General features: G+C 40.8%; 1 protein-coding gene across 1 annotated transcript in view; it reads right to left on the bottom strand.

Annotated features, from left to right (window-relative positions):
• The window catches only part of LOC117056859 (ubiquitin carboxyl-terminal hydrolase 8-like), a 32,308-nt gene that overhangs the window by 7,234 nt on the left and 1,881 nt on the right, over positions 1–23,193 (bottom strand). Inside the window, 17 exon segments of the mRNA XM_033167546.1 lie at positions 1,031–1,243; positions 4,190–4,452; positions 4,770–4,850; positions 5,373–5,462; positions 6,778–7,386; positions 8,641–8,705; positions 8,708–8,872; positions 10,257–10,401; positions 11,394–11,556; positions 12,426–12,570; positions 13,961–14,012; positions 14,881–14,954; positions 14,957–15,017; positions 17,520–17,587; positions 17,769–17,779; positions 18,056–18,211; positions 18,597–18,792. Of these exon segments, the coding sequence (XP_033023437.1) occupies positions 1,031–1,243; positions 4,190–4,452; positions 4,770–4,850; positions 5,373–5,462; positions 6,778–7,386; positions 8,641–8,705; positions 8,708–8,872; positions 10,257–10,401; positions 11,394–11,556; positions 12,426–12,570; positions 13,961–14,012; positions 14,881–14,954; positions 14,957–15,017; positions 17,520–17,587; positions 17,769–17,779; positions 18,056–18,211; positions 18,597–18,700 (2,465 nt within the window). The 5' untranslated portion in view covers positions 18,701–18,792.

Below are 23,193 nucleotides of genomic sequence, written 5' to 3' on the forward strand. Positions count from 1 at the left end.
ACACTGACTAAGTGAATATATTTTGCCTACTTTGGAGAATGTTGTATGGCCCCTCGCCTTTAAAGAGGCCAGGCTGGCTGGAACATGTAAGAGGGTATTAAGAACAGAAGTTCAGTTCAGTTAAACATCCAGCTAGTTCAGAGCTTTGAGAACTTAAAGAAGAGAAGTCACTTGATCCAGGGACGTATCTATTGGGCTATTGCGACCTCTTTTTCTTAATGGTGTCTGCTCCTGCTCAGGCTGCACAGAAAAAGCAATTTAGTTCCAGAAATTCATTCTGATTGTGCGGATAAAATATGACGATAGAATTCTACAGGATGGGGTATTAGGGTGCTAAAAACAGTCCAGATCCAACGATCCCCAGATGGTGGAGATGTCAGGTGCCATTCTGGTGCCCAGGCATCTTCACTTGGTCGCAAGCGGTTGAAAGTCGGGTTCAAAATGTGCCTGCTCACGGGTTCAATTTTGAACACTGCTCACACTGATCAACCGGATGCCTACAGAAACCCCACTAGCAGCTCTCTCCTCCCTTGTGACTTCAAGAAACTGGCATTCAGAGACACATTGTCTCAGGCACATTGACAGAGCCATTCTCCACTGCAGGGCCCAAGATGTGGAACTACCTGCCCCAGGAGATCTGCTTAGCTATCACTCGGTCACACTGTCCCAGAAAAGGGCTTTGCCTTGTTTGGCTGATGGTACTTTTTTTTTAAATCAGCTGTATTCCGTTTGATGTTTTGTTGTTTTCATATTTTGTTTCGTACTTGCCTTAGCCGCTTTTGAGATAAAAGGAGCAATGCGGTAGATGTAAGAGTAAATAAACCAAACCTTGCTTAAAGATAAATCATGTCTATGGCTATTCAGTTCCTGGTTGGGAGACGCCAGGGAAGACTATGTCATTGCCTACTGCCTTACGTTCCGAGATAAATGTGCTAAATAAACAACAACACAACGATTTCACTGAAGATGTAGTAGCATATCTAAATACATGAAACAATGGAAGCAGTCAAACAAACAAGCAAATAAATACCGATTGATATCATCTTGATACAAGTTTCTGTTGAAATAATCAGCCAGGTGCGGTGCATTACACAGGCACTGTAACACAGAGTTCATATAGCAAGTGTTTCCCAAATTACGGAGGCCTGTCAGAGCTGGTCCCATTCCACCAAATACAGGGTTGAGATTACGAATCTGAGATGCAGAGAGCCTTGAGATTTCAGTTTTAGGATAGCTTACTGGTCTGTAAGGAAAGAGGTAATATTAAAGAGTGAAATGTATTTTCATTCTTTAAAAAAAACAAAACACCGAGTCGAATCTGTGTCTACGGTGTCAGTAGCATGTCTCTCATGAATCAATGGAACAAAAGTGAGTTTCCAGAAATTTGTAGGAATAGACAAGATGCACTATATAATATTAACTGCAGCATTTTTCATTTTAGTGAGGAGGCAACGACTGTTTTTTTTTTAGGTTTAAGTGTGGACTTCCGGTGTGAGCGCCATTCCGTGCAGTCGGGAGCTGTCTCGGCTCTGAGATAGCTCTGGTGTTTTCGGGGTTTGGAGTGACCGCAACCGCGCTGCGGGCTCCGTTAAACCTCGGGAGGGGCGTCCCGAGGGCTTGGGTTCTAGCGGGCGCCAGACGTACCGCCCTGGCTCTCGAGCAACCCTTGTAAAAGGGAGGCTTGAGCGAGCCAGGCTCCGGTGCGGCGCTGAAGAACCATTGCTAAAAGACACGAAGCAGCGGGAACTGCTGGATTTTGAGCGCTCCGCTTTTCCTCAATGTGGACTCAAAACAAGGACTCTGTACCTAAAAGATGAAATTCGGCTTACAGAGAGATCAAAAGAGGAAGTCCGTCTCTCTCTGACAGCGGCAAGTTTAAAGTAACACCTAAAAACTGTAGCTGTGAAAGATCTGTCTATTTTAAGTGGAGAGCTGATTTTGTATACCTTAGAAAACCCTGTTTGGGGGTGACTGAGAGTTCGATGTATTTCTTCTTGTGGATTATAAAACTAAAAGGAAAGATACCATTAGCCCCTGGCCAAGGAGTCTGGGTCAGGCGGGGAATGGCGGCTTTGGACTGGATTGCGCAGTTGGAAAATTACTGAGACCTCACCACTTCCTGCTTACTCAAATCCCACGGTCTCCTGGAAACTTAAAGAATGCTAGACTCAACACTGACACCATTTCAGCAAAGGCTATTGTTAGAATGCCAATTGCTTCAGCAGAGTTATAGACAAGTTCACCCAGATTAGAACTACTTTAGTGAACTGTTTTTTAAACCCACTCGATGGAAAGGATGTAGATCCAGAGGAATCTTTTGAAAAGGAGAATACACAAGTTGCAAAAATAGAAAGGTTCCCATGGTGTGAGAGGCGGGGAGCCCACAGTTTGGACAGTACAATGGACCCTTGGGGTGTGAGCCCAAGGGCTCGAGAACAACAATCATGGAAAATGCAATATGCAGCTGAGAGTGGACTAGAGATACTCTATGACAATGTCAGAGCAACTACTTATCAAGAAGAAAGCTACAATCTGGAAGAGAGGAAGCTACAACGAAGAACACTAAGTTTAAAACTGAACATGAAGGAAATAACAGAAGAAGCAGCTGGAAAGGGTGAATTTTTGGGGGACTTGTGGGGGATGGGAAAGGTAATGGGAAGGGTTGTGATGGACAGGAGGGGGGTGGGGTAATGGATGATACCTAAAGGGGATATTATAAAGGCTGACCACGGAACTCCGAAACCAGAGGGAAAACGGTGTATGAGACTGGAAGAAATATTTAGGTATTTGATAAGATGTGATTTTTTTTTATTTGAAATTGGAATCAGAAGAAATTAGGCTACAGTAGAACAAAGTTTAGTTAAGAGAGTAAAAGAAGTTGAAATGTGGAATTTGATGTTTTGTTTGATAAGAATAAGATTTAAGACATGTTGATTATAATTGTAAAATTAGGATTAGGAGTAAGAAAGTAGATTTTACAAGGTTACAAAGTTACTAAAGAAGATTAGAAATGAACGCAGAAGAGAGGACGCGAGGAAGTACCAAATTTAGGATTATAAAGAGGATAAGGATGGAGAAATAAGTGTTTTGCTTGTGCGTATTTTGTTTTGTAGTTTTTGTAGTGTTTGTATTTGTATTTTGTGTATGTTTATCATTAAAATCCAATAAATTCATAAAAAAGGTTTAAGTGCTTTTGTTAAATGTCACTGCAAAATTTTACTTTGTAGAGTAGAATATTAATACAGATTAATAGATTTAAACTTCTCTGTCTGCTTGATCCTTTTACAAGATTTAAAGTGCTTAACTCTGTCTTGTAAAACCTTGCTCCTTTCAGATAACAAGGTATCCTTGCCCTAGCAAGTTTTAAGTTTTAAAATAGAAACATCAGGCTTTCGAAGGACGGAAATGAAACACTGAACGAATATTATCTGTGTGTGCTAGGACCGAGTGATATCACCAGCTAAACATCATGATATACTGATATACAGTCATACCTCATGTTGTGTTCGCTGCGGGTTGCGAACGGCGCGGGTTACGAATGCGGTTTCGCTGTACCGCAGAAGCGCATTATCACGCTTCGGAGCATGTGCAATATCGCCGCTGATGTTGCGGACTTTTCAGGGTGCGAACGGCACCCCAGAACGGATCATGTCCGCAACCCGAGGTACCACTGTACATCACAATGTCTGAAATAAGGATGTAACTACACACACCGTGATTCACAATGTATCGCCATGCCAAATATTATGAAACCAGTATCACGATGTGGACTTCAAACTTAATTTGGACAATATATTGAAACAACAGCCGCCAGTCATATCTGTGTGTCCATACACACACTTAAAGGGCTTGCATCAGATTTGCATCAGATTTGTTCTAACAATATTTATGGGAATAAACACGTCTCTGCAATATCTACATTGCGCATGTGTGGGGGAACCATTGGCCCTCCAGATAAATGGAAACTCCCATCAGCTCCAGCAACCATGGCTAAGGATGATAGGAGTTGTGGTTCAGCAACATCTAGACAACCAAAAGTTCCCCACACCGGACATGGTGGAACGTAATCACACAAATGGCAAACATTTTTAATCATTCACATATTTCGCTAACTGTAAAAGGCATTTTTAGCAGGTACCCTAGAAAATCATGTCTTATAACACCATTTATGAGTTTCCAGCAGACATACTTGTTCTCACGGTTGATAGTAGGCTTGACGGTGATTTTCTTTGTCTCTTCCTCTTGAATAGCCTGAGTTATGTCTGGCGAGGAGTAAGAGCGTTTCAATTTGGAATGTTCCCTTTCCCGCTGATCAACAGCCTGAGTCTTTGGTTTATGAGTCGGCGGGGTCGATGGTGGGGTGGCTGACTGAGTCATTTCTGGTGGATACATGTGTACTGTATTTGTTGGAGAGTGGTAGTAACGAAAAGTCCCCGTGACTGGCTCCAGAAACTTCATGTGACATGTGCACAAAGAGAAAAGGGAGCAAGTTACATGACAACTGCAAAGATTGTGCAGTCACTTTTGAAATTTGTATTTCTTTCCCACCATAACCCAGATGAAAAAGTATTATAATGGCCTCTAGAGTGACGTTAACGCATATTATTGGCTTGTGTCACTCTTCGTCTTACAGGTTTAACTTCTGGGTCCAATTATATGGCCATTACCATATTTTTCTCAACATCCAAACAGCAAATACAAAAATAGGTTCAGCACCAGAGTGTTTGTAAGCAGAAAAAACCCAGAACATCAGAAGACATTCTACTCACCTTGACCCAACCATGTGGCAGTCCTGGTATTATCCTCCCCATCTCCTCACTTCGTGCCCTTGTTAGTGGCTCCCGCTGAGACTGAAAAGAACAACACAGATCAAAACTGCGGGTCTTAAAAGATATATACCTACTTTGGCTATCCTCAGCATTTGCATAAAGGAGATAATGTGTTTTAAAAATTCAAAAAGTTCATGTTATCAATCAATGTTTCGGGCTATGCAAAACACCATCCTGTTGCACATTCAAAAATCCAGCACAGACAGGACGGTTACTTCACGCTACGTTAGATACAAGCCACTATCTATTGGGTTGTATTCCACTAAGTCCTACTCAGAGCTGACCAACTGAAATTACTAAACCTAGGTTAGAAATTACTAAACCTAGGTTAGAGATGTCCATCAATTTCTATAGGTTTACTCTTGAGATGGACTACCACTGGCTGTAACCCATTGTTATTATTTATGAAAAATAAAATATTGAAATGTATTTTATGAAATGTAACACAAACAGTTACATGACAACAAATGTAAATTGAGGCCATGTTATGACATCGGCTCTAGGTTTCAGCAGCTAGACACAGACACCTCACAGTGAATTTACTTTATTTTTTTCAGAGTCTTGTTCAGTATCATCTCTAATGGCTTCTGGCTTTTGGGTGTCTCTTTCTGGTTGTCCTGTAACCCCAGTCTGCTGTAAAAGATTTTGAAAGAAAAACTTTCAGTTTCATTAATTAATTTATCAAGCTCCAAAACGCCTCAATGTTAGTATAACATGACTGCAATTACACAACAGGATCACATAAAATAGCACATTACTCTGGATCAATTGCTACAGAGTACAAAGACACCCAAAACAAAACACTCACAAACCTGAAGATGTATTTCAAACTGAAAATTGCTATCTGTGTGAATTGTATAAGGAATACAACTTTCTAAGTCTCATTACCAAAACTGCCCTGTAAGAAAATTGCCCCGAACCTCTGGATTCTCAGCTGGAAACCTGCAGGGAGTTCCAGCCCTTGAAAAACTCTGCTGAACATGCTTGGTATCGCTGCTTAGTGAGCAGCTCATGTTTCAGTCAGATATTTGTGCCCCCCCCCCATGCACATTATATCCAAGGAGAACCCTGAACATGCCAACGCTTGCCAATCTTAGATCTCTCATCTGAAACACCTCTCAGTTCCTCAGGAATTTTTCTCTTCCAAGAAAGCAGCAAGTCATGATCAGTACAATGATCAGTAAAAACACAACAGTGGCAAGCCATTTCTATATGCATCTGCTTTTGTGGGGGTGGGGAGGAAGAGTAAAACTCCTTAATCAGGAAATCCTGTAAATGAATTGGTATTTCACTTGTGTTTTAGTTTAAGAAATGGGTAAAGCTGTGGCCAGTGGGCCTTACAGCTTCCATGAGGGTTTTCGTGGCCTGTAGAGACCACCACCATTTTATTGTGGCAAGGATTAAAAAACAAAACCCTCTGAAACACCACTGTCTTCCTTTTTTTTAACCCTCTGTTGTGTTTTCAGCAACTGCTGCCTCCTGCACTACAAAACACCTAGCGATCACTTCTGTGCTACTTGAACCTTATGCAGGTTCTTGAAAATGTGGAGAGGTGGGTGGCTTAGTGCCTTCCCAGGAGCCCTGAGTGACATGATAGGTTTACTCACCCCTCTGCCACACGTAGCAGAGTAGTGGGGATGGGTGTGTGGGAAGCCCAATGTACTTGCTGTGTGAAAGGTTCACAGGAAGGTTTCCTGTGTGAGATAAGGGAATCTATGGGAGCTTCATTAAAACCTCTCAAGCCCTTTCCCTATTAGGAATGTGCAAATTCACTAGTCTGCCTTTCTCCCTCCACAATTCACCTAAGTTGGGAACTTGCCTCATGATAGGGCTGGAGCTGAAGCAGTAAAGGTGCCTCTCTGGCTTTTCAGAATTACTCTATTCAGGGGGGAATGGAACTCTTTAGACATAGCAGGATGCTTGCCTTTAATGCCCATGAATTGCTCACCTTGCTTGAGCCAGAATCCACCCTCATGGATGCCCGGGACTCCTCTGCAAATCTGCGCCTTTGCATTTCTGGTGTCCAGGTAACCTTGTCTTTTTCACTCACAGCAATTTTGTCCGTGTCTGGTTTTCTGAATTCAGGGGATTCATTTTCTGTTTTGCTTCCTTTTTTCATGTCTGTGAGCTCCTTGGGCGCATTCTCCACCTCTTGCTTCTCAGCTGCCCCTTTGTTGGCCGGCTGGTCTTCTTCTCCCTTCTCTTTATCTTTTGCTTTCTGGAGATGCTCCCTGTCTTCCTTCTCCCTCTGCTCCTCTCTTGCTCTCTGCTCTTGCTCTTGCTTCTCCTGCCTCAGCTTCTCTCTCTGTTCTTCCTGTTGCTTCTCCTGCAGTTCTTTTTCTTGCTTGCTTTTTTCCAACTGGGAAGCCTTTTCCGCTGGTAGGTGGCCTTTCTCCTCCTCTTTCAGACTGGGCTTAGCATCCAAGGGAGGCTTTGTGGAACGATCTGGAACCACTCTGCCATTTGAAATGAGCTGCTTGCCAATGGTTGGGCTTTCAGCTCTTGGCCTGTTATCAGCATCTGGTATTTTTGCTGAAGGCTTTTTTGTACGATCAATCTGAAAGGGCAAAAAAGTTAAATAGACATATTTTGGTATGATTTGCAAGCTACGTTCCCTCAAAGATCACTTAGTGCCAACATTCTCTACTCACTCTTATGGCTTTACAAAGGTATTTCAGTCTGAGTAAAGTATTTATTTATTAATATCCTGCTTTCCTCCCGAAGTAACCCAGGGCAGCAAACACATCAATGATAATATACAATTTGTAAAAACAGTTAAAAACTTCTTTAAAAACTAACACGATCAACTACTTTCATAGCTAAGAATTTCAGGGTTGCCAACAACAGATCTTTCAGCCACAAAATGCATTGATAAACAGGAATGTTTTTAGACCCTTCTAAACGTTGGTAATGAGGGAGAATATTGCTACAACCCTAATGCAAACCTGCACACAATTGGGGCAGGAGGAATTATGCTTGTATGGCCTAGCCTGTTTTATTTGAACATGGGTTTTCTCCTCATCCTGGAGATTAAATCCTCAGTTGCCCAGAATCAGGTCTTGCTGTAGTAAGAGAAGGGAGAAAGCCCCACTGCCCCCACTCTCTTCCCAAGGAGAATTATAGGGGTGGGCAGCTGAGAAATACCTGAACACGCATTTGTAGTTATGGACCATTTGCATTTCTAAGATGAACAATTCTCCTCCCCTTAACGTTATTTATTAATTTATTAAATACTTCCCATATAACTCCCCAAAGCAATTTAACAGTAGGAAAAATCCCCCCACATAAATACAATTTCAATCCAGCACTGATAAAATCTGAGACAAAAATCTCCACTCAAACAACTTGTCTTCAACTGTTGCTGGTGTGATTTTTATGCTCCTATTGCTCTGCTGCTTATTGTAGCTTCTCTGAGTATTTGTTTTACTGTTTTACTGTTCTTGTTATCTGCCTTGGAAGCAATAATGCTGAAAAGAGCATTGGAAATTTCCAAACAGAAGCCAATTTTGAATGCTTCCAAAGTCTCTTGTAGTGTGACTCAAGTAGTTTGCTCTGCCAGTTAAAGAGAATCACCCAGCAGGTTAGACAGGCCTCAGGTTTATGATTTTTGTCCATGCAGAACAAGGTCTTTTCTTCCCCAATCAGTTACCTGGGTCTTTCCTTCATATTTCTTAGCAAGGCAGCTGGAAACATTTACAGGATAGCTATTTCACCTGGCAATCTGTAGCAATTCTATAAAATAAGGCAAAAAGGTGGCCCTGTTATGTCACAGTCCAAGTAGCAAGTTTTTTTCTTGCTAAGAATCACTCACCTGAGGAATAATCTTTACTGCAGACACTGGTTGGACTGTGGCATGTAGGTTTTCAGACTTAGCAGAGTAGCAGTTGATCCACAAGGAGTTGGTGGTTGAAACGTGTCCACTCTCTCTTCTTGATCGTTTGCACTATTAGGTCTTTCGGTAACTTCCACCACAGAAGGTTTTACATGGACAACAGGTACTGGAGATGGAGCTGGTTCTTCCAAAGATGGGTAAGTAAAATCCACTGAAACATGCAAAGAGGTTTTGTACGAGAAACTTTTATAAGAGAGTTAGGAGAAATAATGTATGTTTAAATGAGCTGTTACCCAAATTTGTCTCCTCCTCTGCCACAGTCAATGTCAGTGTTGGAGGAACACCTCTTGGTCTGCCCTTTTGAGAGATTACACCAGATGGAGAAACTCCAGCGTGCAAACTTACCTTGGCCCTGCCAAGGGCGTTTCCCAAACTATGCCCACCTGCTGATGTCACTGGGGATGTCAGTTGATGGGTGGGAAAACGGGTTTTCTCTCCCAAGAGAACAGGATCACCCCCTAGGGAGCAGGATTTAATCTCCACTCATTGTCTGACGAGTGCAGATTAAAGATGGGAGGAAGATTGGTGCAAGATTGGGTCCCCTGCGGCGCGATAGAGGAGGAAACCATCTCTCACGTCCTGCTACAATGCCGTTTTTACAGGGATATATGCTCGGTTTTTATCACCCGTTATACAGAAAATTCCAATGTGGTGGAGAAGTTTTCCCCATTGTCTTTGCTTGCAAAACCCATGGGAGGCATTTGGGTAGATGGATAGCCTCACCCACCTGTCAATTACATGATGTCACAATGACACCACGTGATTGTCAGGTCAGCAGCCCCGCCCACCTGTCAAATTTGGCCTGCAAGGACCTGATGAGGATCTGGCTTAGATACACAAGTACCCAAGGCAGGACCTTTGCAGTGATGGCAATGAGATTGCTATAAACCCTCCAAAGGAGATCCACCACAATCTTTTTAGTTCTTAGATATCTGTCAGTGTAACAACCATTAGGATCTACTATTTAAAACTTAATGAAATACCAAATGACAACAGACTGAAACCAGTTGCAGCTTTATCATGTGTTCAATGTATAATATCGTGGCGGTTTGGTCTTATTTCAATTTGGATTATGTTCTCCAAAAGCTCCAAGTAGGTAGGACATTTAGGCAGCAAAACACTCTCCTACAAGCAATCACCTGAAAGTGATCCATATAAACACTGACAGGCCAAGCTCCCAAGAAGCAGAACTGTAGTCAGATTATTGATATCCAAATTATACTAAGTATAATTTTTTCGTCTCTGAAGCAGGTGGCAAGATCATCATAGGTCATGAAATATATTCCCACCCTGAATTTAAAAAGGCAGTTCACCCACAATAACAGTTCTGCGCAACAGTCTGAAGATTTTTTGGGGGGATCTACAAATAAATAGGTAGGTTTAGTAATGCAATCTGTGAAGCTCAATCTTACAGGAGCTTACTTGGAAGCAAGCCCCACTGATTTCAGTAGGATGTACTCCTGAGTAAGTTGTGGACAGAACTGCAGTATTAGGAAAGCTTTTTCTGTAGATCAGAAGGTGTTTTTAATACATACAAGAGACAGAAACAGCTTCATTCCTGTCATGTTGCGGAGGAGTTACTTTGGCATTTGTTGTATACTGGGGATAGCAAAGGAGCCAGTTCTCATAGCCCCCTTCCAAGACCAAGGGCTCATTCTTTAGTACGGCTTTACTTTCCCACTGGAAGTGAAAGACAAAACATTTTACAATAAGCAACAGAACTTCCAAAGTGAAGCTCGTATTTCTCAAAATCAGGTCATGTGGCTGGATAATGCACTCTGTGAAATGGAAAGAGACAGATTGTCTTTTCCTTATTTTTACAACAAAGATACATTTAACATAGCTTATATAAAAATGGCGGACAGAACAGAACAATGTAGTTATTCTGACATTTATTATGGGGCAGTTTATTCTAAATATTTAGACATTTCAGTACAGCACCTCAAAAACCTCGGTATCTGTTTAGAAATTGTATACTTGAGGCCATTTTTACCCATCTACATTTATTGCCATAACATTTTGTTTTCTATTTGAGGAAGGCTAAAGACATGCCTGTCTGTATCTACTTCACTTTAGAAAAAGAATAAACTATGTTAGTACAATCAACTAACTTAAACTTAAGGAGAATACTACCATACCACAGCCCCTTCATTCAATGGCCCAGTGAAATGTAACACTTAACTATGATTGGTTGCCTTAACTTTGGGTTATGATCCCAGATGCAAAGCAAAACCATGGTCATCTACATTTATTGAAAGAAACTATATCCCACTCTTTCTTAGCAATATAAACTACAAAATAAATACTAAAAGTTTAACTGAGCCCCATCTCCAAAAGGCATGAAAGCTCCTTTACCAATGTTTTATTGAGCCAGTTACCGGTAATTGCCTTAAAACTACAGGTTCACATTCTGGTTTGTGCTCAATTTTTAATCACTGTTTAGCTATACAGAGATAACATTTAACTATTGTTAAGGAAAACAAACCATCAGCAAATGCTGTCTACATGGGACAGTATCACTTATGGAAATTTATGCAGACTTAAGTTAAATAGTAAGAGATTATGTCTGTTGACAGGGCTACCAAAACACAGCCCTCTAAGATACAGACTTACATCTACTGGGAATCTCATTTATCAAGGTAACTAGAAAATATAAACGCGAACATGTTCACCTTGAAAAGGGCATCTTTGAGGCTCCGCAGAGGTGTTCCTAATTGCAAGTCTTTGGCTGAACTAAACCAGTCAAGCAGAACAACAAAATCAACTTGTCCTCTCTCCTTCCATGGTTCTTTAGATGTATCTGGGAGTTTAGCCTCAATCTTGTTAGCCGTGACTCTAAAGTTTGAAGCAGTAACGTAAAAGATAAGTTACAGGTAGGTAGCTGTGTTGGTCTGCCATAGTCAAAACAAAATAAAACAAAATAAAAAATCCTTCCAGTAGCACCATAGAGACCAACTAAGTTTGTTCTTGGTATGAGCTTTCGTGTGCATGCACTTGTTTGCCTGCAGGGCTTGTTTGCCTGCAGGGCTCAGCTGAGCTGAGGCAGGCCCTTTCAAAAGGACCAAAAAGCACAGTCGTGAAAGCAATAAGGGAGACAAGGGAGCCCAAGCAGTGACTTGGCACATACTTTCCTCTCCATGGACTGCTTGATGCCAAACTCCCTTCCCTAACACCTACCTATCTTTACAAGCTTACTGCTAGCAGTCACTGTCACCATGGCATTATTGTTCCAACTATGCTTAGTACCGTATATTACAGACAGAGGGCTGTATCCAGCTAGGTCCTACTCAAAGTAGGCCCACTGAAATTAATGGACCTCATGCCCATTAATCTCAATGGGTCTACTCCGATTAGGAACGGTACTGGATACAACCATTCTTGATTGTCTACTCCTAAGGTTCCAAGACCAAGCCTGAGTATTGCCTCACAACCATTTTATACAAGTACTGTCAATATTACTAAGCCCTTTAAAAGGTCCATTAAACAAGGGACCATCAGCATATCCCATGTCCAAAAGTTCCGTAGACCAATTAAGCACCTTTACAAAAAAAAAGTAGCCGTCAAGACTACTATGTGTACTTTAGGCCTTTTATTGTAGCTGGACAAACAGGTGTTTCACATTTTCTCCATTCTACTCCTGATAAATGGTAAACACTTAATCGGTACACAGTCTTAAGACTCTGCTAAGAAAGTTTATTCCATACCCAGGACTGATAGCTTCTTCTGGAACGCAGACAGAGTTTGCAATGCAGGACTCCTGGTAATCCTTCAAGCACCGAGCATCCATTATCATCAACTTGATGCTTTTGTCCATCATCATTTTAAACAATTCCTCTGCTGTGATTGTTCCTTGGGAGACAGAAATTACTTTGTTTAAAAAAAGCTGATAGATCATAATACAAATGCTTGTTAAAGTTCTTTTTTTTAAAATAACTCTATTAACGTTTTAAAGAGATGACTCTCTCTGAAATATGCTTGTGACGAAGTATAATGCCAGTAGGGGCTGCCAGGGAAGCAATGCATGAGGAAGCTTGGAAAGCCACCTTGAGTCCCTGTCAGAGAAAAAAGTGGTGTATAAGCAAACATAATTAATAATAATAATAATAATAATAATAATAATAATGGTGTGGGCGCAACTTTAAAAAAGCATTGGATTTGGGAGCATCTGTCATGTTGAGAATCTACCTGTAGTTGAGATTCTTACATTGCAGGGGGTTGGACTTGATGACCCTCGTTGTCTCTTCCAACTCTACAATTCTATGATTCTATGGATTGGTTTCCCCAATGCACCTGCACCAGGCCAAGTTCTCCACTGCCTTGCCCCTCGCTCTTAGCAAGTGGCAGCAATGAGCTGCGTTGGGTTAGCAGGAGACCAACACAGCCCCACCACTGCTACCCTGTTGGCCGCAATCACTTACTGCACTTAGTGAAGTCACTTATTTCATATCAAGGGAAGTCTAGACGGTAGAAGACAAGAAAGAGCTGAGAAAAATCTATTCCCAGCAAGGCAGGCAAAAGAGCTGCAGGCGGAGCTACAGGAGTGCCTTTTTACATCCCTATTGTCACATGACTTGCCTATCCCTTTGAGGGGGGGGATTCACTCCTGGTTGTACTGGAGGCCTCCCACACACCTCCAGAGAACAGCTGTTGTTAAAATGGGCGAAGATGCCCTTAAAGGAATTGCAGAATGTAGGTGCACAGATTTCTGAGTGGTATCTTACAACTTTCACCCTTGTTGCTTAGGATCGCCTACAGCCATACCACCTGGAACATGCCCAATCCCGTCTGATCTCGGTGGTTGGTTAGGAACAACCATGCCCCATTTTCAAATCATAGTATCTTTTTATCATTACCCTCCGGAACACAAAATGTGAACAGGGTGAATAGCACATACAAATCTTATGTAAAGTATCCATTGCAAATGCTTAAAAAATTACTTGAACCGAGATACGGAGCAGCATTCAGGCAGACACTTCACCATTTTATGAGATAATGTTTTACTTTCACCTCTGGGTCAAATTCCATACTTAGTGATAGAAAGGAATTCCCTCCTAGGTCTATCTAGGCAGCCCCACATGAATGGGAGTAGTTGTTGAGGAGGAACAGCTGCCTTTCTCGTAGTCCCTATGAATTAACTTATTTGAGTCATTTAGACAAGTGATCTACAGATAAATTCCTGTTCTGTTTGTAGTCTCTACTGTGCAGAACAGAACTGAGGATTAATGAAGATGTCACTTACCGGTTTCAGAATGATTCTTTATTTCTGTTGAACTCTTCTTCTCACCATTGATCTATATTATGTTAGCATTTAAAAAAATGATTTTCAGCAATTAAAAAAGCATTAAAAGCAGCTGTTTTATTCTTAATTCTCACATACACAACTTTCTTAAGTCAGTAAGGATGCAGTCATGTTCCCACTTACCTGAATGTAAGCCCTATTAAATTCAACAGGATTTACATCTGTGATTAAACCAGGCCTTTCTGAAGCAACCACTCTTGTCAACATGACAAAACAGAAGTGGCTGCATAGATTTATGCAGACCAATCATAACATAGTACAAGGTAGCCTTCTGCCAGAGTGGAAGTTGGTAATTCAGACTAGGGGTTTTTGCTTTCACCTAGCTCCCTTATTTAATTGCCTGGAGTCGTCTGGTCTCCAGGCATGTATACGTACTGCTAGAAATCCATTATCTGAATTAAGTGCCTTAACAGGGACAGGCTTTGGTGATCACATGGTATTTTCCAGCCTTTAGCATCAATCTAAAGAAATTCAGTATTAAAGGTCCATCTCAACTTCACAGCTCAACGTAGATCAATGATATACACGCTTGCAATATGAACAAAGAGCCACACATCAGATTGCTCAGTTTAGCAGTTACAAGCTAGATTGGTGATGACCTTTTAGGGACTGAGTAGGATTTAAAATAGACAACCTTCAGAATTATTCAACAGGATAAGCCTGTTGATATATGAAATATTAAGCACAATGTATTTAATGAACAATACTTAACCCTATGTAACTGCTAAGTTTTGTTTTCAAAATTAAATCATCTATTTTAGGTGCTGCCAGATATAAGCCAACTCCCCTCCCCCCATATTCTAGACGAGGTTTTTATGTTTACAACAGATAACATTTTAAGGATTAAGTGTCCCAATTACCATTTGATTTTTTCCTTTGGGATCTGATGAATCTTCTGAAGAGGTTTTGGTTAAAACCTTTGCATCATCTTTCATTCCTGCTTTTTCAACTGTTGCTCCTCTTGCCTTTCCTTTTCTTCAGTTTCTTCCGCACTTCGCTTCTTCATATCTAGTTTAAAAAAAGAATTACAATTTTCAATTTGCTTTTCGCTGCAAAATATTGTTTTGTTGGCACTTGCTGTTAAGATGCCCGAGTCTCTGGTGGATGAAGAAAGCCAGTCATTGCTAGGTTATGCCTCCAACAAGCCTAGGCAGGAAACTCATCACGTAACTTGCATGTATCCTCTCCTCTTTCCCAGGAAACATCAGTCACACTTTTGACCAAGCCTTTGAAGATCCTGGTCACTGACTGGCTCTCTTCATCCACCAAAGGAGGCAAAGTGAACCATTCTCCTAGAGGACTTGGGAGCCAGTCACCGCTGAGACCTACCAGAGCCTGCCTCCAGGTGGGGAAGACTATAAGTGCTCACTGAACACTTTGGGGCACATGCCAGCCAAAGCCTGAAATCCTTAAATCTTTACCATCTGATTGCCATTTGATTTTATGGACAATAGACCTGAAAGACCATGCATTTTTACATGCTGCTTACTCTGAGGGACGTAAGAATGGGTTTGAAGCCTTAACATTCTACTAGAAATGCAGAGCAAGTGCTATTCTGAAGTTGACAAAAATGTAAGATCTCTATTGTTTTAAATATATTAACAAACACAAAATCACAGTTTATAGGACGGTTTGACGGAATAGCGTATGTAAGCATTCTAAATGTGAGTAAACAAATGTAACTAATATTCTCACTTGGCTACAGCAGTGTTTTTCAACCACTAGTGTGCCGCGAGATGTTGCCTCGTGTGCCGTGGGAAAAATTGAAAAATTACTTTATATTAGTCAATATAGGCACAGAGTTAATTTTTTTTAACATTTTCTAATGGTGGTGTGCCTCGTGATTTTTTCATGAAACAAGTGTGCCTTTGTCCAAAAGGTTGAAAAACACTGGGCTACAGAACAAGAATAGCATACTAAATTCTGAAAGAAGACTTCAGAAAACTTGTCTGAGTAATGAAAATTCTATTTTTTTTATTTAAAGAAGTCAGGTAAAAGATTTCATCTGGGTTCATCAAGGCAGAAGTCAACCACTCTTCCCTTCTTATAGATACCATTTAATCACCACCTGCACATTAATAATTTCTAAATTCAGTTATTAACTGCTCTTGTACCACAGACAGAAAAAAACAAAACATGCTACTACTAGAGCTTGACTTGGAGACTGTTGTAGAAGTGTCGAAGAAAGAATTTGGATTATTCCCAATGTATTAATTCTGAATATCTTGGGAGCATTCCAAATACTTTATGTGCTGTCCCTGGAAAAACAAGGGCACATTGTTTTTTTGGAGGAGTGGGGGACGCTTGACTGATATTTGTGCACTGGATGGTAGTTATGCCTACATTTGGGGGGGGGGGGTCTGGAAAACAGGAAATATTATTTAAAAGATTTCTTAAGGAAAAGCCCCACACTATCAAAGGCCCAATGAATGACATAGCTCTCCTACAAAATTGTGTGGGGAACATAAGAAGCTACATGTGTTTTCCTACACATATCAGCTGGTCACATTTTCATCATATTTATAAAAATAAGAAAATGCACTATTACAAGGTTATACTTATAGCTGTGTTAAAGGATAATCGAATTACTGAGACAAAATGAAACCAAAGTAGCCAATAGTTTGGTATAAACTGCAGCTTAGTGGTAGAATACACGCTTTGCATCTAGAAGGCCCCAGATTCAACCTACCCATATCTAGGTGAGAAAGATTTGATTGGAGAGCTGCTGCCAGCCAAGAATACTTAGCGAGATGGGTAATGGTTGATTCTGCGTAAAGGCAGCTTCTTATGCTTTTATGGCAAGCCTGCTAAAAGTTCTAAATAATATGAGCCTGGATACTTTCATTCACACATTAAGATCTTCCTCATAGGTCTTCCTCTGCGTGCCCCCGATGTCTGAATTACAATGATTGGCCACACAGATTAGGATTTTCAACTGCAGCAGCCAACATTGTTAAGCCACTCCTCTAGGGATGCTTCTCCCTTCCTCCTGCTATTTTTAAGGCAGCTGGCCAAGACTGTCATGTTCCAGAGTGTTTTTGCATTTGTTTTATATTGGATATGGCTTTATCAATTGCTGCTGCTCATGCTTTCATTATTATTGATAACTGCTGCTGATTATTCAAACTTCGCTAATCTTCACCAATTGCTGGTGTGTGTGTGTGTGTGTGTGTTTGGGATGCATCCTGAATGAGGTGGTCTACTGTTAACAGTCTCTGGACTCCACGTTTCTGCTACATGTCTAAAGCCAAGGGCTAACACTATGGCTAGCCATGAATGCAGCACTGTCATTTATAAGATCACAGGAGATTATTCTACTGCAATCGTTCGCTCGTTCACTTAAAGAGGTACTCTATGCTGAAACATTTTTAGCCTCTTATTGAACTTGCAATTAATGGAAATGTGCAGGAGGAATGCTTCTTTGTGCTTAATAAGGAAATATACAATAGAAGATATCAAAAAACTGAGCGCACGTATTAACATTTAATGCTATTTAAGCATACCTGAGTTTTAAGGCTTTCGAAAGTCTTTCAGCTTCTTCAATAGCCTTTTTTATGTTTGTAGTCCAAGCATTGAATGAATAATCCGAAATTACAAGAAGCATAAAACCATTTCAAGCAGTGTACCATTGCCCAATGTATACAGAAAAAATCCATTAGTCATGATCTTTCTGGCACTATGTCATGGATGAATAATTGACAGTTTCAAATGGAGATTGCAATGAGTGGTTGCTCTCCCTCTTGAGCTTCCAGTTCTGAACTTATTGGAAATGAGTAGTTGTCTCATTTCTGACATCAGAGCATTATTCTGAATTTACAGATCTTACAGAGCGAAGGAGCAGAGACAACTGCACCTCCAATGTCCATCACAATAGTGGATTATTGCCATGCACTTGGGTGCTTAGTGCCCAATGCAATTTTTCACCTATGGTGTCCCTGACAAGTGTTTCACTTTCTCCAATCAGTGGTTTATTATCTTGAATTTTCAGATACAATATTTAACTTTACATCAAAATATAATATAACTACTCATAACTGGATACCTACTTGTTGCTGTTTGAAATCTGTCCTCTTCTTAATAAGATTATACACAGTCACATACTTCATGTAAAGTACATAGGCCTTCTCTTCATCTCTGTCCAACCGGCACTCCTCAGCTGCTTTGAAGATCTTGAGGGCACTTTGTACATAACTTGAAATTGAGGCAAAGAATTCAAAATCACAAAAGTTACTAGATTGTCATGAATGCAAGGCTACATAAAAGCAGAACTTCCACCTACAATGATAAGCTGCTTTAAAGAACAAAGTATGAACAAGCAATTTTCTTTCTCAAAAGACAAATCCATGTTATTTTATGATCTACCTTTAAATTATTTTCTGCAAAAAGTGCTCGGCCTCCTTAAACATTAACTCATCTCCTGGAACTTTACAACTAGGAAAGTGAACGATACAGCACTCTTTTAAAGGATGAACGTTGTTTTAGCTATGTGTATGAAGCGCAGTATCTATTAGAACATATTTTCCATTAATTCCAAGAAACAAGATGGAGACTATGTCAACTAAGCCAATATCCATACCTCTTAGTACTGGTTTTATCAGCTTTTACTTCTGTCTTTTTGTTAAGATCTTTCAATGAAGTGCAGAGGTATAGGTCTTTAGGTACAGATGCCACAGCAGGCATGTTAATATATAGATATGTCTCCTCAGGAGGGTGCTAAAGGCTTCAAAGGGATGTTATAGGTCTTTGAATTACTCAGCAACACTGGCTGTTTCCTGGAAAAAAAATAAAGATTTCAAATGGATCTTATTAACAAATACAAAAACACAGCCTTTGACCATTTTATGAATGCTTGCCTACAGAAACTTTAAAAACACGAACACAAGTGTGAAATGACTTTTGAAACAGCTCAAGTAAAACCAGGGCTTTTTCTCCTAGAAAAAGAGGTGCTGGTACTCCAGGGTACCTGAGCACCCCCTGAAAAAAACACTGAACAGAACTCTTTCTCAAAAACCACCAGGTTATCAGTTTCCGCTTCCAGGCTTGCATTTTATGTGGTGCAAAATTATCTGTTAGAAAATGTACTCAGACACACACAAAAAAGGATGAGCAGAAAATACTGGCAACAAGCTCTTTTCTACAACCCTCACTATGAAGACTTATTCCATTTTCACTCCATCCAGTAATATACATATGTACCTTGCTCAATTAGTCTCAAGCAGGTAATCTTAGCTTTTTTCTCTCCCACACTGTGGATTACCAATAACAAAGACTTCATATCCTGGAAACTTGAAGCCTTTTCTAAATATACCTTCAAGGTTCAACACATCATGTCATTATTTTTTCTCCACCACCTAAGCAGCACATTGTGATTAGGTTTTGCTGAGATTAAATGCAGTACAGTGGTACCTCGGGTTAAGAATTTAATTCGTTCCAGAGGTCGGTTCCTAACCTGAAACTGTTCTTAACCTGAGGTACCACTTTAGCTAATGGGGCCTCCTGCTGCCACTGTGCGATTTCTGTTCTCATCCTGAAGCAAAGTTCTTAACCCGAGGTACTATTTCTGGGTTAGTGGAGGCTGTAACCTGAAGTATCTGTAACCTGAAGCGTCTGTAACCTGAGGTACCACTGTATTGCATTAGGTATTATCCAAACACAGAGAAAAAACTCTTATAACATTACTACAGTGGTACCTCTGGTTACGTACTTAATTCGTTCCGGGGGTCCATTCTTAACCTGAAACTGTTCTTAACCTGAAGCACCACTTTAGCTAATGGGGCCTCCCGCTGCCACTGCGCTGCCAGAGCACAATTTCTGTTCTTATCCTGAAGCAAAGTTCTTAACCTGAAGCGTTATTTCTGGGTTAGCAGAGTATGTAACCTGAAGCGTATGTAACCTGAAGCGTATGTAACCCGAGGTACCACTGTATTACTAAAGGCTACTAACATTTGCAGAGTCATAAAAATACCGCCAGCTTGCTCACTGCTGCGCAGATAACTGGCACATGAATTGGGGAAACATATATTTTGTGTTTAACTTCCCCCTTTTAAATTATCAATTTACTTCATGTAAAAGATGAAGTCATGCACTTAAATGAGCTTTTTTGTTTTCATTTGATTTGATAAGTATACAGTGGTACCTTGGGTTACAGTTGCTTCAGGTTACAGACTCCGCTAACCCAGAAATAGTACCTTGGGTTAAGAACTTTGCTTCAGGATGAGAACAGAAATTGTGTGGCGGCGGTGTAGCGGCAGTGGGAGGCCCCATTAGCTAAAGTGGTACTTCAGGTTAAGAACAGTTTCAGGTTAAGAACAGACCTCTAGAACGAATTAAGTTCTTAACCTGAGGTACCACTGTATACTAATTAAATTCCATTAGTATTCCAGTAACTTTTGTTTTAGGTTGTTTTAGTACCTGAGCCATCTGGATCATATGATTACTTCCACTGACTACACCAATATTATGTGGAAACCTGATCATAGCCTGTTTTAGAAACATCAACACACAAGTACCATGAACTGGGTCTCAGTAACGGTTCATATTTGCAAAACAGATATCACAGTATTGTGGGGTTGGGAGGGATCCCAAGGATCATCTAGTCCAACTCCCTGCAATGCAGGAATCTCAACTAAAGCATCCATGACAGATGGCCATCCAACCTCTGCTTTAAAAAATCCAAGGAGAATCCAAAACCTTCTGAGGTAGTTGATTCCGCTGTTTAACAGTTCTTACTATCAGAAAGTTCTTCCTGATGTTTAGTCAGAATCTCCTTTCTTGTAACTTAAAGCCATTAGTTTGGGTGCTACTCCCCAGTGAGAAAAAAAGCTTGCTCTATCTTCCATTTGACAGTCCTTTAGATCTTTGAAGATGGCTATCATATTTCCTCTCAGCTCCTCTTTTCCAGGCTAAGCATATCCAATTCCCTCAACTGTTCCTCAAAAGGCTTGGTTTCCAGACCCTTGATCATCTTGGTTGCCCTTCTCTGCACTTGTTCCAGCTTGTCAATATTATTCTTAAAGTGTGGCACCCAGAACTGGATGTGGTATTCCAGGTGTAGTCTGACCAAGGCAGAATAAAGCAGGACCATGACTTCCCTTGATCAGGACACTATATTTCTGTTGATGCAGTCTAGAATAGCATTAGATTTTTTGCTGCTGTGTCACACTGTTGACTCATCCTAAGCTTGTGGTCTAAATCCTCTAAATCCTTTTCAGATGTACTACTGGCAATCCAGGTGTCCCTCATCTTATATTGGTGTAGCAGGTTCTTCCTGCCCAAGTGCAGAACCAGACATTTGTCCCTATTGAAATTCCTTTTATTAGTTTTGGCCTAGTTCTCCAATCTGTTATACTGAATCCCAGTTCTGTCTTCTGCTGCACTAGCTACCCCTCTCAGCTTGGTGTCTTCCACAAAGTTGATGAGCATCCTCTCAATTCATTCATCCAAGTCGTTTATAAAGATGTTGAACAACAACAGGCCCAGGACAGAACCGTGTGGTACACCACTTGTCACTTTTTCCCAGGATGATGAGGAACTATTAGTGAGCACTGTCTGGGTTAGGTCAGTCAACCAGCTACAAATCCACCTAATAGTTACCTCATCTAGTCCACATTTTGCCAGCTTCTCTATGAGAATATCATGGGACTTTGTCAAAAGCCTTATTGAAATCAACATACATGAAGTCTACAGCATTCCCTTGATCCACCAAGCTTGTAACTCTATCCAAAAGAAAAAGAAAAGAAATGAGATTTGTCTGGCATGACTTGTTTTTTGAGAAAATCATGGTGGGTTTTAGTAATTACAGCATCCTTTTCTAAGTGCTCATAGACCGACTCTGGAATTATCTGTTAGGACCTTACCTGGTATCGATGTCAAGCTCAGCTGATCAGTCAGTAGTTACCTGGGTCTTTCCCCCCTTTTTTTGAAGATGGGGACATTTGCTTGCCTCCAGTCCACCTGTTCTCCAAAAATTCTAAAGCATTATAAACAGAGGCTCTGAGATTACATCCACAAGCTTCTTTAGTACCCTTGGGTGCAGTTTACCCTGGAGATTTGAATTCATTTAAAGTAGCTAGGTGTTCCCTTAGCACCTCTTTTCTTATACTGAGCTGCAGCTCCCTCCTTAAATCATTTATTCTGTTATCACCAGGTTGGGCACTGCTTCCTTTTGGGTAAAAAGGCAAAATACTGGTAGGTGTTGAGCAGTTCTTCCTTCTCTGTCCCCAAATAGCATTTCTCCATCTTCTCCCACACAGGACCTACTACTCACTTGTTCTCCTCCTGCTTTAACATAGCCAAAGAAAGCTTTAAAAAACATTTTTAACTTCTCTTGCAAGCCTGGTCCACCAGTCATTCGCCCTGCAACTGTTGGCTACCCATGTACACTCTTCCTTTGTGATTTCCCCTTTCTTCCATTTCTATACATGCCCTTTTTAAATCTCAGGTCATCTGTAAGCTCCTTATGCAGCCACACCGGTTTCCTCAGATGCCTCCTACTTTTCTTTCTTGTTGGAATTGTCTGCCCTTGTGACTTCAATATATCATCTTTAAGAAACGCCCGTCCATTTTGGACTCCCTTCTCTTTGAGTATTTCTGACCATGGTATTACTTAGTTCCTTAAGTTTTTTGAAATCAGTCTTCTTAAAATCCAGTGTTTTTACAATTACACCCAACTTTCCCTTGGTTCTATTTCATGAATCCCAAGAGGCCATGATCACTTCCTCCCAAGTTTCCCGTACTTCCTCCCTATTAGTGAGGACCAGGTCCAAGTTGTTGCTTCTTCCACCTTCTGGTAAATGAATTGTTAGCAAGGCAATTGAGGAATTTGTTGGACCATACGTTCTTGGCAGAGTTTGAGTTCCCATAGATATTGGGGTAGTTGAAGCCTCCCATGACTACTGTATCTCTCATCTTTGAATGTCTGGTAATATGCTGTAGGAAGGCATCATCCAAGTCTTCAGTCTGGCTTGGAAGTCTATAGCAAACACGCACAGTAAGGTCACTTTGCTTCCCTTTCCTACACTTTTTACCCATATACTCTCAATGGCTTTCCTTCATTATACCCTTTCCTTCAAGTGTGTAGCTGGTGTTAAAAGTAATAAACAGTACCACAATGTTCTTACCATTTATTGCTTGCATTTACACATGAACTGTCATTAACACATAAGCGCAGGAAG

Source organism: Lacerta agilis, chromosome 13 (genome assembly GCF_009819535.1).
Source record: "Lacerta agilis isolate rLacAgi1 chromosome 13, rLacAgi1.pri, whole genome shotgun sequence".
NCBI lineage: Eukaryota > Metazoa > Chordata > Lepidosauria > Squamata > Lacertidae > Lacerta > Lacerta agilis.